The sequence below is a fragment of the Geotrypetes seraphini genome, chromosome 5 (genome assembly GCF_902459505.1).
Source record: "Geotrypetes seraphini chromosome 5, aGeoSer1.1, whole genome shotgun sequence".
NCBI lineage: Eukaryota > Metazoa > Chordata > Amphibia > Gymnophiona > Dermophiidae > Geotrypetes > Geotrypetes seraphini.
Genome location: NC_047088.1, coordinates 80,438,683 through 80,451,711, shown reverse-complemented (window position 1 = coordinate 80,451,711; position 13,029 = coordinate 80,438,683). Strand labels below are relative to the sequence as shown.

Here is a 13,029-nt window from a genome sequence, read left to right as displayed (position 1 = left end):
TCCTCACAAAGTGGAAGCCCTCCTCCTGGCACCATCTCCTCAACCATGCATTCACAGCCTGGAGGTCTGCCTGCCTCTTTGCATCTGCTCTCGGTACAGGCAGGATCTCCGAGAATGCTATCCTCCGTGTGCTCCGTTTCAGCTTTCGTCCCAGGACCCTGAACTGGTCAGTCAGTGCGTCCATGCTGAAGTTCCTCCGGCTCACATCATTCGTTCCGACGTGGATTATTACCGCAGTCTCCTCTGTCTCTGCTCCGTCCAGGATCCTCTCAATCCTATCAGTGATGTCTCGTGTCTTGGCCCCTGGGAGACAAGTCACTAGCCGGTCCTCCCTTCCTCCAGCTACGTGACTGTCTACCTCTCTCAAGATCGAGTCTCCCACCACAATAGCAGACTTCCCTTTCCTCAGCAACCTCCTTTGCCTCAGGTCCGTGTCCTCGGTGTAGTGTGGTGTCTCTCTCTCGGGATCCTGGTGAGTCTCAGCCTCCTCCTCTTGCGTTGTCTCTCCGCTAGGTCCTTCCCCGGTTTCGCCTTGTGACTCCTGGGTCTCGTCTACCGACATCCGTCTGTGCTGCTGCTGATCCCGTTCCTCCACCGTCCTATAGGCCTCCTCAATGAATCTCTCGAGGTCCCTCACCTGGTCCACAATGGGGCCTGCTCCGTCTGTGTTCTGGGTAGACCAGCTCGTCTCCTCTGTGGTGCGCAGTTCCTCCAGTCCCTCTAGCTCCTGGACCCTGACCCTCAATCTGCCGACCTCCATCCTCAGGCTTTCCAGTTCCTGACACCGACTGCATATGTACTCCCGCCTTCCCAAAGGGAGGTAGTCGTACATATTGCACTCTGTGCAGTATACCGGAAAGTACCTCTGGGATCCTGGGTCCTCCATCGCTCTTGTGAAGTGCTGGTGTGCTCCTGCTGTGGGTAAGAGAGAGAGAAAGAGAGAAGGGAAAAAGAGAAAAGAAGAGAAAAGTGAATTACTTGGCGTTTCTGGCTCCCTCGCAAGGCTCCTTCGCAAAGGCGCTCTCGCTAAGGCGAGCGCCGAACGGCTGGGCGCCGTTGGCTCCCTTCTTCTTAAAGGGGAGCCCAGGCGCCGACGCGACCTGTGACGCGGTGGGGGTGGGCGGAGCTACCTCTCGCCGCGACCCCGGTTCCTCCTGCCTGCTCTGCCTTCCTCCCCTGGCTACCTCCTCGTGGCTTCCTCCTCCTGCCCTTCGCCGCTGAAAAACAGAAGAAAGGACACTGCAACAGGTCTGCTTCGTGCCCTGGCTTCCCTTCTTAAAGGGGAGCCCGGGCGCCGACGCGACCTGTGACGCGGTGGGAGTGGGCGGAGCTACCTCTCGCCGCGACCCCTGTTCCTCCTGCCTGCTCTGCCTTCCTCCCCTGGCTACCTCCTCGTGGCTTCCTCCTCCTGCCCTTCGCCGCTGAAAAACAGAAGAAAGGACACTGCAACAGGTCTGCTTCGTGCCCTGGCTTCCCTTCTTAAAGGGGAGCCCGGGCGCCGACGCGACCTGTGACGCGGTGGGGGTGGGCGGAGCTACCTCTCGCCGCGACCCCGGTTCCTCCTGCCTGCTCTGCCTTCCTCCCCTGGCTACCTCCTCGTGGCTTCCTCCTCCTGCCCTTCGCCGCTGAAAAACAGAAGAAAGGACACTGCAACAGGTCTGCTTCGTGCCCTGGCTTCCCGTCTTAAAGGGGAGCCCGGGCACCGACGCAACCTGTGATGCGGTGGGGGTGGGCAGAGCTACCTCTCGCCGCGACCCCGGTTCCTCCTGCCTGCTCTGCCTTCCTCCCCTGGCTACCTCCTCGTGGCTTCCTCCTCCTGCCCTTCGCCTCTGAAAAACACAAAGAATAAGATGGTCTTCCTTTCACAAAACTGAAGCCATAAATGACCATAGTCCAAATACAGGTTCAACAGCATCTTATGAATTTTTTTTCTACCTGGCAATTTCCTTCTGCTCCTTTGTACTTCCACTTCAGTCAGAATACAGGCTGGGAATCCTACCCATCACATACATAGTCTGGTATTACAGTAAGTATTGCATCTTGGCTTTTTCTGGTACTCTGAATTCAGCTACCCTGTTTCCCCGATGATCCATCAAATAAGACAGCCCCCCCTTTTTAGAAAAAAATGTAAAATAAGGCACCCCCCCCGCAAATAAGCCACCCACCGATACCTGCGCTTACCCGAATCGGGTGGTACGGTGGGTGACTCCGTGTGGTCCCTCCGTCTACCGTATTTGCCTCCATGGCTGCGTGCCGCGCCTCGTCATGAAGTGAAGAGGAGGAAGTGACAGGACTGCAGCGCGCGCACGTGACTCCGCGCAAGGAAACACAGGCAGCTTCCCTCATCCCTCCCTAACGGAGACTGCAGGAGTTTGTTCACGGCCAGAACATCCAAAAGTGAGACACGCAGACAGGTTTCTTTTGCTGTGAGCAATACCACTTACTGTATATAAAGCCTGTTTAAAATGCATACGGTATATAAACAATGGTTTCACATTGTCAAGTTCCCTCTGATGCTGCACTACAGAATAATCTCTTTACTGTGTTTCCCTGATGGAGAACATTGGGGACATTAAATGGTACAATATATGGTATGATGGATAAAGCTGGCCATACACGGTACGATTTTTCGGCCCACCGATTCTTCAGCCGACCGTTTTCTTCCTCCAACGAACGCATTGCGAACGTACCTATCGCGAACGTAATAAAATTCTGTTTTTTTTCAACAATAACTGTGTACTGTAGTCTTCTTCATGGGTAAATAAGGCATCCCCCCGAAAATAAGCCCTAGAGCATATTTTGGCCTTCCAAAAAAAATAAGACAGTGTCTTACCATCGGGGAAACAGGGTACATAGATGACTCCCTTGTGCAATAATCATGACTTCAGGCACTATGAATACACCATCTGCAGCATCCCCAAACCAGGGACTTTTTGCAGTTCACAGCACTTGCCACAAGACTGCCTTGGAAAACCCCTTTCTATTATAGCATCATTTCATCCCACAAGAAACAGATTTCTCAACCTGATGAAGTGAAAATAACTAGTCACAGGCTTACTGAGGGGCTGATGCAGAAAGCTTGTGTAAATACAGTAGCTGTGTTCTGATGGCTTAGTACATGGTTTCTAATGTAAGCTGAAAGCACAATTTTTGTTCCTCAATGCAGTAAACTAATAGCATGAAAATTACCATCGCATAAAAAAGTGTTTGCTGTTAGAAAACCTCCCCAAACACAATCTCTCTCTCTCTCTCTCTCTCTATATATATATATATATATATACATACATACACAGTATGCAGCCATTTTATGTCTCTTCCTGTCAATGCATGAATGACAGAAAGAGAGACATCCCCTTTTCTCAAGACATTCCTGAGAGTCTAGTAGGCCCTCCAGATCCGTACTTTGACATGCCAAAAGGAACATTAGAAACATGACGGTAGATAAAGGCCAATTGGCCCATCCAGTCTGCCCATCCGCAGATCCCACGTGCCTATCCCAGGCCCTTTTAAATTCAGGCACAGTCTCTGTCTCCACCACCTCTTCTGGGAGACTGTTCCATGCATCTGCCAGTGGACTCTGACCTGCCCTCAAAACACTGCTTCACATGCCTTTAATGGGAGGCAGGAGTGGTATTCACTCACTACTACCTCCTTGCTGCCATATTCCAAAATGGTGGTGCCTGACCCCTTTTCAGTGCGTTCTGGGATACATTGCAAGGGTCACCCTGCCAGATAATATCCTTATTTGGCCGACTTGACCCCACTTGATGCACTTCCAGGATGTTCCACATATGGTCAGATGCTGTTATTTTGGAAGATGGTAGCACAGAGGTAAGAGTGAGTGGGCATCGCTTCTGCCTCCTGTTTGAGGTAAATGAAGAGTTTGGGGAGACGGGATCGTGGCGGAACAAGGTACACTAGTGTAGCAGAGCTTTTTTGTGGCATTTGTTGATATGGAGGTAGGGGGGAGGATCTGGGGGTCATCTCTAAGGATGAGAGATTCATTAGACTACCAGGGGTGTAGGAGATAGTGTTGTGCGAGTCCTTTCTGGAGTCGGGGGGAGATGCACTAGATTATTGATTTTCAATCCGGTCCTCTGGACACACCCAGCCACTCAGGTTTTTAGGATATCTACAAATATGCATGAGATAGATTTGCATGCACTGCTTCCATGGTGTGTAAATCTATCTCATGTACAGTATGAGCGTTATGAATATCCTGAAAACTTTTCTGGCTGGGTGTGCCCCAGGAGCTGGGTTGAGAAGTAATGCACTAGACTACCACAAATATTTTTAATGGTGTTGAGAAGAAGTCATCTTTGGGACTGAAGTCAGGTGATTGGGAGAAGGTACAAAATAGTTTTTTGTTTTAAATCTTCAGATGATGCTGCAGAAGAACAAGCTAACCTTTTATACACCTCGTTGGACCTAGTGTTCACAGTTTCACTCACCTTAAAGTCATTTGTAGCGTAAGAGCATAAGAATAACTATACTGGGTCTGATGGATAGTCCATCTAGCCCAGTATCCTGTTTTAGAGAATGGCATGGGTCAAATTTGTCCCCGTCCCCAGAGGATCTGCCTTCATTCCGACCCCATAAGTTTTGTCGTTGTCCCTGCAAACTGTCGTAATATGCACAAGTCTTGAACAGGTCATTCTATTTTATCACAGGGCTTCATTTCATAAAATGGGACCTTGTGCTAAAATAGCAAGATTTGTGATAAAATAACTCATCTTAACCACAGCGCACTTTGATAACTTCCCTCCTTAACCCTCTATTCCACTTAGATTGTGAGCCAACTAGGGACAGAGAAAGTACCTGTAGATAATATGTAAACTGCTTTGATTGTACCACAGAAAGGCAGTATGTCAAATCCATGATCCACTTGCAACTTGTTCACCTTTTTTTTTCAACACATTGGACCTGTTTCACCAAACTTGTTTCCTATAAAAACTGAGAGAAAAGACTTGGGGTCCGTTTTACTAAGCTGTTAAAGCATACCTAATAGGACATCTATCTGCAACTTAAAATGACATACTACAGGATGTGCTAAAGCGTCCTGCAGTAACTGCCAATTTACATGTGCTAAGTGCACACTCCAAAAATATTTTTTGAGGGGGTTTGTTGAGGTGTAGAGCAGGCATTCTTGTTCTAATTACGGCAGCTATATTCTCTGAGGACAAGCAAGCATAATATACTCACGTGTGGGTGACATCATCCCTGGAACCTGGTATGGACACTACCAAGTATACTATCACTTTAAATGTTTTAGGCAGTTCCCATACTGTGCGCATGCTGTGCCTTCCCGCCCAATGTCAGCTCACGGGACCATCAGTTCTTCGTTTTCCGTGGAGCTGAGAAGCTTCAGTTTTATGCGTCAAATTTTACAACTTTTTTGTTCCTTCCTATCTTTATTTTTCTTAGTTTTTTTGACTTTTGAGCTACCTCAAGCCTTTTTTTCCTACCCAGGACCATTGATCATTTTCGGGATACTTTTTACTCGAGCTCCATGAACCATAGAGCCCTTTGATTTTGCATCAGCTGTTTTTCTCCTCTTGACAAAGAAGGTACCTGAGCGGTTTTAAGAAATGCTTTTGATGTAATCGGACCATCTCGTTTTCTGACCCACATAATTGGTGTGTTCAGTGGCTGGGTTCTGAACATTGGAATATTATCTGTGCCCTCTGTCTCTATATACAAAAGAGATCACTCAAAGGCCAGAAACTTCAATTCGAAAAACGTTTCAGTACAAAATCGACATTCAGCAGATTTGGACTTGGGCGACTGCTTGCAGCATACTTCTCAAAGCAGTTTAACTAGTGGGCAAGCAGAATGTGTTAGCAGATTTCTTTAACCCCACAAATGGGGTCTCAGCACAACTGCTTTGCATCAGATTTTCTTCAAATGAGGGATACTGGACATAGATCTCTTCACTACCACCTCACAACAACAAGCTTATGGAGAGGAGCGGTTTCTGAAAAAGCACGATAATTAACTACGGGAGCCTCAACCCTGATGAAAAGTTTAACTTGAAACATGTGCATGTTGGTAGAGGCACTCCCTAATACTGGCTACTAATATCAAGCTAAGTATAATATAAAGGAAAACGTTTTAAATATCTTTGATATATAAATAAAATATGACTAATTTATAAAAAAGTACATAAAAATATACATAAACTATTGATCCTATGACGATTGGGTTCTGTGATAGTATTCACATGAACCAAAGGGATTCTATAGCCCTCTGAGGATCGTGAAAAGTTTATGGAAAGGGATTAATACAGAAAGGCCTTTTTTACAGCTAAGGTAAAAGTGGTCTTAGCACGTGGGGAAAATCTTGCATAAGAGTGCTCTAAGGTCACTTTGCCACAGCTTAGTAAAAAGGACCCCATATTAAATTAGACCATTAGGCCAAATTAATTTTGTCAAAAGAGCAATATTTTTTTGTGTGTGTTTGTGACACTGTCATTTAGGGTAGGTCATTTAGCATGTGTGGGGATTTAATTTTTCACTTTTTATATTTAAAAGGTCTTAGACAAGTGCACACTGTGGTAACAGACTGTGTTGTTAAACGGATTAGAAGGAGATCGGATCCCTAAAAATTAACGAGAATCTTAGAAAAACCTATGTTGTACCAAATTTTAAGACCCTCTTGCAAGATTCAAATTTTGACTAGACTATGGCTTTTGGATTTTATTTTCAGCCTTTCACAAACACCAAAAATGGAAAACAAAATTTTCCACCATGGTAGTTTGAACAGTTTTGAGAGCAGCATTAGCGATGAAGAAATGGTGGAGATTTCTGGAGCAACACTGGACTTCTCTGCAATGGATGATGTACCTCCGTTGGACGGAGAGACGACAGAAGGTATGGTTCATTCCTTGCTTTCAGGTTTTCAGGATAGACATTAAAGAAACTTAGCAAGCATAGTTGAAAATACTAGGTACACATATTTTAACATTTTGGTTATGATCACAGGCCCTGGTCTCCCCTAATGCTATGACAAGAACCAAAAAATAGATACACTGCATAATTAGATAGTAAGCTAAATAAAGACTCAGAAGATCAGGGACTGAACTGGGTCAGTGGCTACCTGTGTATGCAGATTTTCCCCTCCCTCAGCATTTCCTTTTCCCTGCTGAACCTTCCTTTCTCCTCTTCCCCTTCCTGTTTTGTCAGCCAGACAATGCAGAGATAAGGAAGAGAGCAGTGGGTGCCTCAGTTTTGAGATACTCATATTTTGTTCAAATAAAGATTAAGACACAAAGAGATTTCATTATTTTGTACTGTTGTAATAGAGTAAACTGCCACTGAAAGTGGCAACAATTATTTTTTTGTGCTTTTGTTTGTTAAAACTTTTTTCCTTATAAGTGGAGCTTCTTGGAGTCTTTCAGACCTTGCTTAGTGTTGCCACTCTATGAACCTCTTTTCCATTGTATATATGTAGAATGATCATCTGATGAAAGAAGTACAATGAATTTATTTACAGGTTTTTTGAAGGAATTTACTCAAGGCGGTATACAGCAAGAATACTGTATATACTCGAATATAAACTGAGATTTTGGGGCCCAAAAATTTTTTCTTGGCACTTTAGTTTAGAATGTTAGCCCGTTCGGGACAGAGAGGGAAGTTTCTAAGTGCCTTAAAACAATGTAGTATACGTAAATTATAATCTGCTCAGGTTTAAGCGGAAAAGAAATGTTAAAAAAAATGGTCCATATATGTTGTTACAGTTCTTGATAGAATCATCTTGATATATTTTGTAGTATGCTATAATTGTATGTTTTATGAATATAAAGTGGTGATTTGAAAAAAATTAGTAAAAGGCCCGTAGAGATTTGCATGTCTATAAATTAGATCACATACACTTTCGTTTACAGTTGTTGAAACAAAAATACCTTGAATATAGCAACAAAGATAGTTGACTGGTAGCCCATAGATTGAAAATTAGGAGAGCGCAATCTAATATCCTTTCTATTAAGAGGCAGTCGGGAGAAGTTGTTCAGACAGAGGAAGAAGTGTGGAATAGCTTTGCTCAGTTCTATAAGAATTTATATTCAGTGGAAGGGAGGTATCGGAAGGTGCTATTGATGATTACTTGAATTCTGTTACACTCACTTCTATTTCAGCTGAGAATGCTTTGCGGATGGACAGACCTATCATATTAATTGGCACACGTCAAGCACTCAGAGCAATGAAATTGGGGAAATCTCCAGGGTTGGATGAGTTCACAGTTAAGTTCTACAAACAATTTCAGGAATCCCTTCTCCTGCTATTACTTCATCTTTTCAATTCACTGGATACACAGAGTCAACTTCCATATTTTATGTGACTAGCAGGGGTGACTGTCTTATCTAAGGAAGGAAAGAACCCTATGTCCTGTGCTTCTGGGAGTGGATACCAAGATTCTTGCCTGCGTTTTAGTAGATGAGTTGATATGTTGGGTCCTTAGACTGGTCCACCCAGACCAGTCAGACTTCATAGTGGGAAGGCAAGTGAGAGATAATATCATGAGGGTCCTGAATTTACACAAGTGGGCTGTGAATATGGGACAGGAGGCAATTTTTCTTTCAGTTGATGCAAAGAAGGGCTTTGATTGGGTCTCTTGCCCATTTCTATTTAGTGTTGGAGTGCTTTGGTGTGGGGCCCCTGTTGCTAGGTTGGATCAGGACACTATATAATGGACCCTTTGGCTGTCTGAAAGTGAATGGGAGCTATTTTGCTGTGTTTCAGCTATACTGGGGGATGAGACAGGGGTGTCCTCTGTCTTCCCAACTTCATGTGCTCAGTCTGCCATGTCCTACCTCTAATGCAGACTTCTGTTTCAGAGCAGACAGACATGGCAGTTAGAGTGCATTAGGGCTGTAAAGTCCCTTGCTGCCTTTTTCATTTGAGGCTTGTGTTTTTCTTGTGTTCTGGAGCTCATGAATCCCCACAACACCACTACCACTACCTCTCCATGATTATAATATAGTCATTGATCCTGGCCCCTGTTCCCTGCCCAGAAGTAGTACATAGCAGCCACTACTTCTGCCTCCTAAGATTTGCCAACTGAGGTGGCCATCTCACTTTGCCTAATCAGTATGAAAACTGCCTTTTAAGCATATAAAATAGTGGGTTCCATATTAGGTATCACCAGTGAGGGAAAAAGCCTTGGAATCATTGTTAACAATATGAAATCCTTAGCTAAGTATGTGACAGCAGTCAGAAAAGCAAATAGACTGTTAGAATTTTTTCAGAAAGCAATAGAGAATAGGTGTTCGTGGAAGGGGCCAATATGGCAGTCGGCAGTTGTCAGAGCGAGTCGATGCTGGAACTTGCCTGATTAATTTGCCTCTTTCACTGATGCCGCATACAAAAAGAAAGGGGATTGTTCAGGCTGTGCCCTCTCTGGCCTGCACTTCGTCCCCTCTTCAGCTGACTCTGGATCGATTCACCATCAGACCTGTCCCGTTGATGCCAAGTCAGAGGGGTCCTGCTGTTGAGGGCAGCGAGGGTGCACTGCCTATTCCTTTGGGACATGATACTACTCTGTCTCCACAGGCAACTATCATCCTGCCGTGCCCAGCATAGGCATGGGGGTCTACCCAAGTTCAAAGTGGGGAGGGGGCAGAAGACACCAAAGCTGTGGAGAACCGAGAGGAGGGAAGGCCCAGTGAGTGTCACCGATGCTGGGAGTAAAGAAGCTGTGGGATTGTGGTTTCACTGGAAAGGATCTGGCAAGTCCTACAAAAAATGCTTCAAAAATCATTGCAGGAGGTGACTCAGCTGTCTGGAAAATTGAAACTTTGTCTTCTAATTTGGAATTGGTTAAAAATGAATCTTTAAATCAAGTGGCACAAGTTCAGACTGAAGTGGGAAGTATTAAAAGACAGTATCTGAGATAGTTAAAGATAAAATGGTGATACATTGGAAAATGGAAAAATTTGAGAATTACAATAGAAAGCTTAATTTGAGAGCTTTGAATTTCCCCAAATCTGTCCTTTCTCATTGGATTTCTTCAAAAAATATTTAACTGAAATTTTGTCTATGCCTATTGAGGCTATTCCTTCTATTAATAAAATATACTAGTTGCCACTATGAAAGATTAATGAAGTGCAGGATTTGAGCGACGATTCAGCTCGACATCAAGAACAAGTTAATCCTCTGGAGGATATTTCAAATATCTTGGGAGACTTCTCTCACAAAGGTGATAGAAAGAGCAACTCTGCTCATTTCTATTGTATTTGAGCAAGACTTAAATGCAATTTTCAAATTGTTCTTTTGTAATTCTCAGAAACTCTTCTGTGGTCAAAAAATTTGGATATATCCAGATATTGCGAAAGTGACACCGGTTAGAAGAAAAGAATTCCTTGTACTGAAAGAAGAGGTAAAGAAGCTAGGGGGTTCTTTCTTACTAGCGTATCCATGTAAATGTGTGGTGTGGTATTTAAGTAACAAGTATATATATTTTTTTGTACCAGATCAGATGAGATCTTTTTTGGACCTTAAAAATCTCACCAGGAATTGAAAGATAGTTATTATATGAATGGGTTAGTCAAATAATAGCCTTTGCCTTTTGCTTGATTTCTTTGATATATTTCTCCTAAGTATTAGACCCCTTCTCTAAAAATGTGGTCTAAGGAAGACTATTTAATTCTTAGTTAACTTGATTTATTGGAAATGTATTATTGTCAGTGTTTCTGAAGCAAGTGTTGTTACTTTTAATAAAAAAAATTTTTTAAAAGAAAGCAATAGAGAATAGAACTTGATATATAGCATAGATGCTGTGATGTAATCAAAACTTTTGGAATGATAATGTTAAGTCAGAAAAAGACAGACCACAAGACTATAAAATTACCACCAAACTTTTTTTTATTTCAAAATAAGGCAAACACACACTTGCCTGCACAGGTTGATATGTCCCTGCCTTAAATTTTTATGTTGGTTTCTGGGATTTCAGCTAAAAGATCTTGAACCTGTACTAAGACTAACCCCCTCTTCTATTAAACTGCGCTAGCAATTTTTAGCGCAGAGAGCCGCACTGAATGGTCCGCGCTGCTCCCGACGCTCATAGGAACTCTATGAGTGTCGGGAGCAGCGCGGGCCATTCAGCGCTGCTCCCCGTGCTAGAAACTGTAGCGCAGTTTAATAGAAGAGGCCCTAAGTAACATTCCATGAAACTAGCTAGTAGTAACTGATTTAAATATATTTAAGAAAGTTTTATTTTTTTTTTAGTCAATGCACAATTAAATAGTGGAATTTTGTTGCCTTACGGATGTGTTCAAGATAGTACAGCTGAGTTGACATGTCAAGTTTTTGGAGAACAAGGACTTTAACAATTTGTGAATTTTAGCTCTGGGAGTGAGGAATATGGAATAGGCTTTCTTATTAGGGTATGCCAGGTACTTCTGGGTGATCCATATTGACTACTGTTGAAAAAAAAGATGTTGGGTGGCCAGGCGAGCCATTAATCTGACCCAACCTAGGAAGACTTTTGTTCCTTTGAGGTGACTGACTAACTGAAAAGTTGTTACTACCTGTACATATCATTGGATATGCACATTTAACTTTTTACTTCTGAAGATTGCATCTCTGTAGACATATAAGTAATCCTGAAAGTTATCAAAATGATGTAGTGCTTGTACCATTTGCCCTCTGAAGTGATACAGAAAAGGTCAAAATAGCTCGTTTGAAACTTATGAAACTTCTTGGATCCTCAGATCAGCTGATCAGAATCTACTATCCGTCCCTTCAATTAAGGAATTCTTTTATACCAGGAAAATCAACTTCTCTGTAGTCGCTCCAACTTTATGGAATGCTCTACCATCCCAACTTCATCATGAAAAAATAATCGATAAATTCAAGACAAACCTAAAAACATTTCTATTTCAAGATGCATTTCATTGCTCCTGAACCGCTCGTCATTAAGTCAGCCAACCGCTTTTAAGAAGTGATCCCTTCCCTAATGTTTCACCCCCTTTCCTTCCTTTTCCTTTCAACTCTTTTTTTTTTTCTTTCATTCACCACTAATAATGTACTTTTACTCTCCTCCCCTCTCTTCTAACCCCACCATCATGTTTGTTATTTTTTTTTAAGTTCAGTAAGTTTTATTGAGGTTTTTATGCATAACAAAGACATAAAAATTGTAAAGAGTATAATCTTCACAAAAATGCTATTATAGAAGTGTAACAATTACATAAACCAAAGCCCTAATGCAGGGCCATAAGAAACAGCATATCTCATGAGACAGAAAGGGAAAGGGAAAGAAAGAAAAAGGGAGAAATAAGCAGATCATGATACATTTTACAAGAATAATGAGGTGACATTTGTACACAGTTCAGTAAGAAAAGCACTATACAAATATGTATCACTACTTCTGATCAAGGAAGAGGTAAACGGTTAAATCATAACAGTAATCAGAGTATGGTAATGTCAAGAGGGGATGAGTACAATACAATTGCCTGTTATATGTTCTGTGAACTATCAGCATGGGACAAACCAGCATGTTGGATTAGTGGCCCCCATAGCCTGTCAAATTTATGCATTACACCTGACCTTTCTGCAGCAATTTTTTCATATTTAACTGTCATACATACAATGTTCCACCAGTTATCGTAACTCACAGCATCAAGATTTTTCCAATTGGTGAGTATAATCTTGACGGCTATGAGAATAAGTATGTGGATTAGACAATCAGTATATTTGGAGAAAAGATCAGAGTGACCAATACTGCCCAAGATAATGGAGCGATATGCAAGCGGAATGGACACTTGAAGTAAGCTATTAATGTCAGCAACTATTCTATTCCAGAAGGATTGAAGCAGCGGACAATCGAATAGCATATGACGAAGTGTGCCCTGCGAGGAGTCACAGGACCAGCATTTATCCGTTGCACCATGTTGGAATCGAGCTAGACGACTAGGAGTCCAGTAAGCCCTATGCATTAGAAATAAAGAAGTTTGGAGTGAGGTCGCAGCTTTGCAGATGATAGGGGTACGAGACCACAAATATTCCCATTGGTCATCACGTAAATCAATTTGTAAAT

General features: G+C 42.9%; 1 protein-coding gene across 4 annotated transcripts in view; it reads left to right on the top strand.

Moving 5' to 3' along the window:
* Positions 1-13,029, top strand: part of CLCN5 (chloride voltage-gated channel 5) — a 92,279-nt gene that overhangs the window by 14,721 nt on the left and 64,529 nt on the right. For 2 of the 4 annotated variants that reach the window (XM_033945442.1, XM_033945441.1), the window contains exon 2: positions 6,706-6,869. The exons of 1 other annotated variant lie outside the window; for it this stretch is intronic. In XM_033945442.1, the coding sequence (XP_033801333.1) occupies positions 6,725-6,869 (145 nt within the window). In that variant the 5' untranslated portion in view covers positions 6,706-6,724. Of the gene's footprint in view, positions 1-6,705; positions 6,870-10,278; positions 10,372-13,029 lie in introns of those variants that run through there. One more of the 4 variants, XM_033945444.1, reaches the window with a different exon arrangement.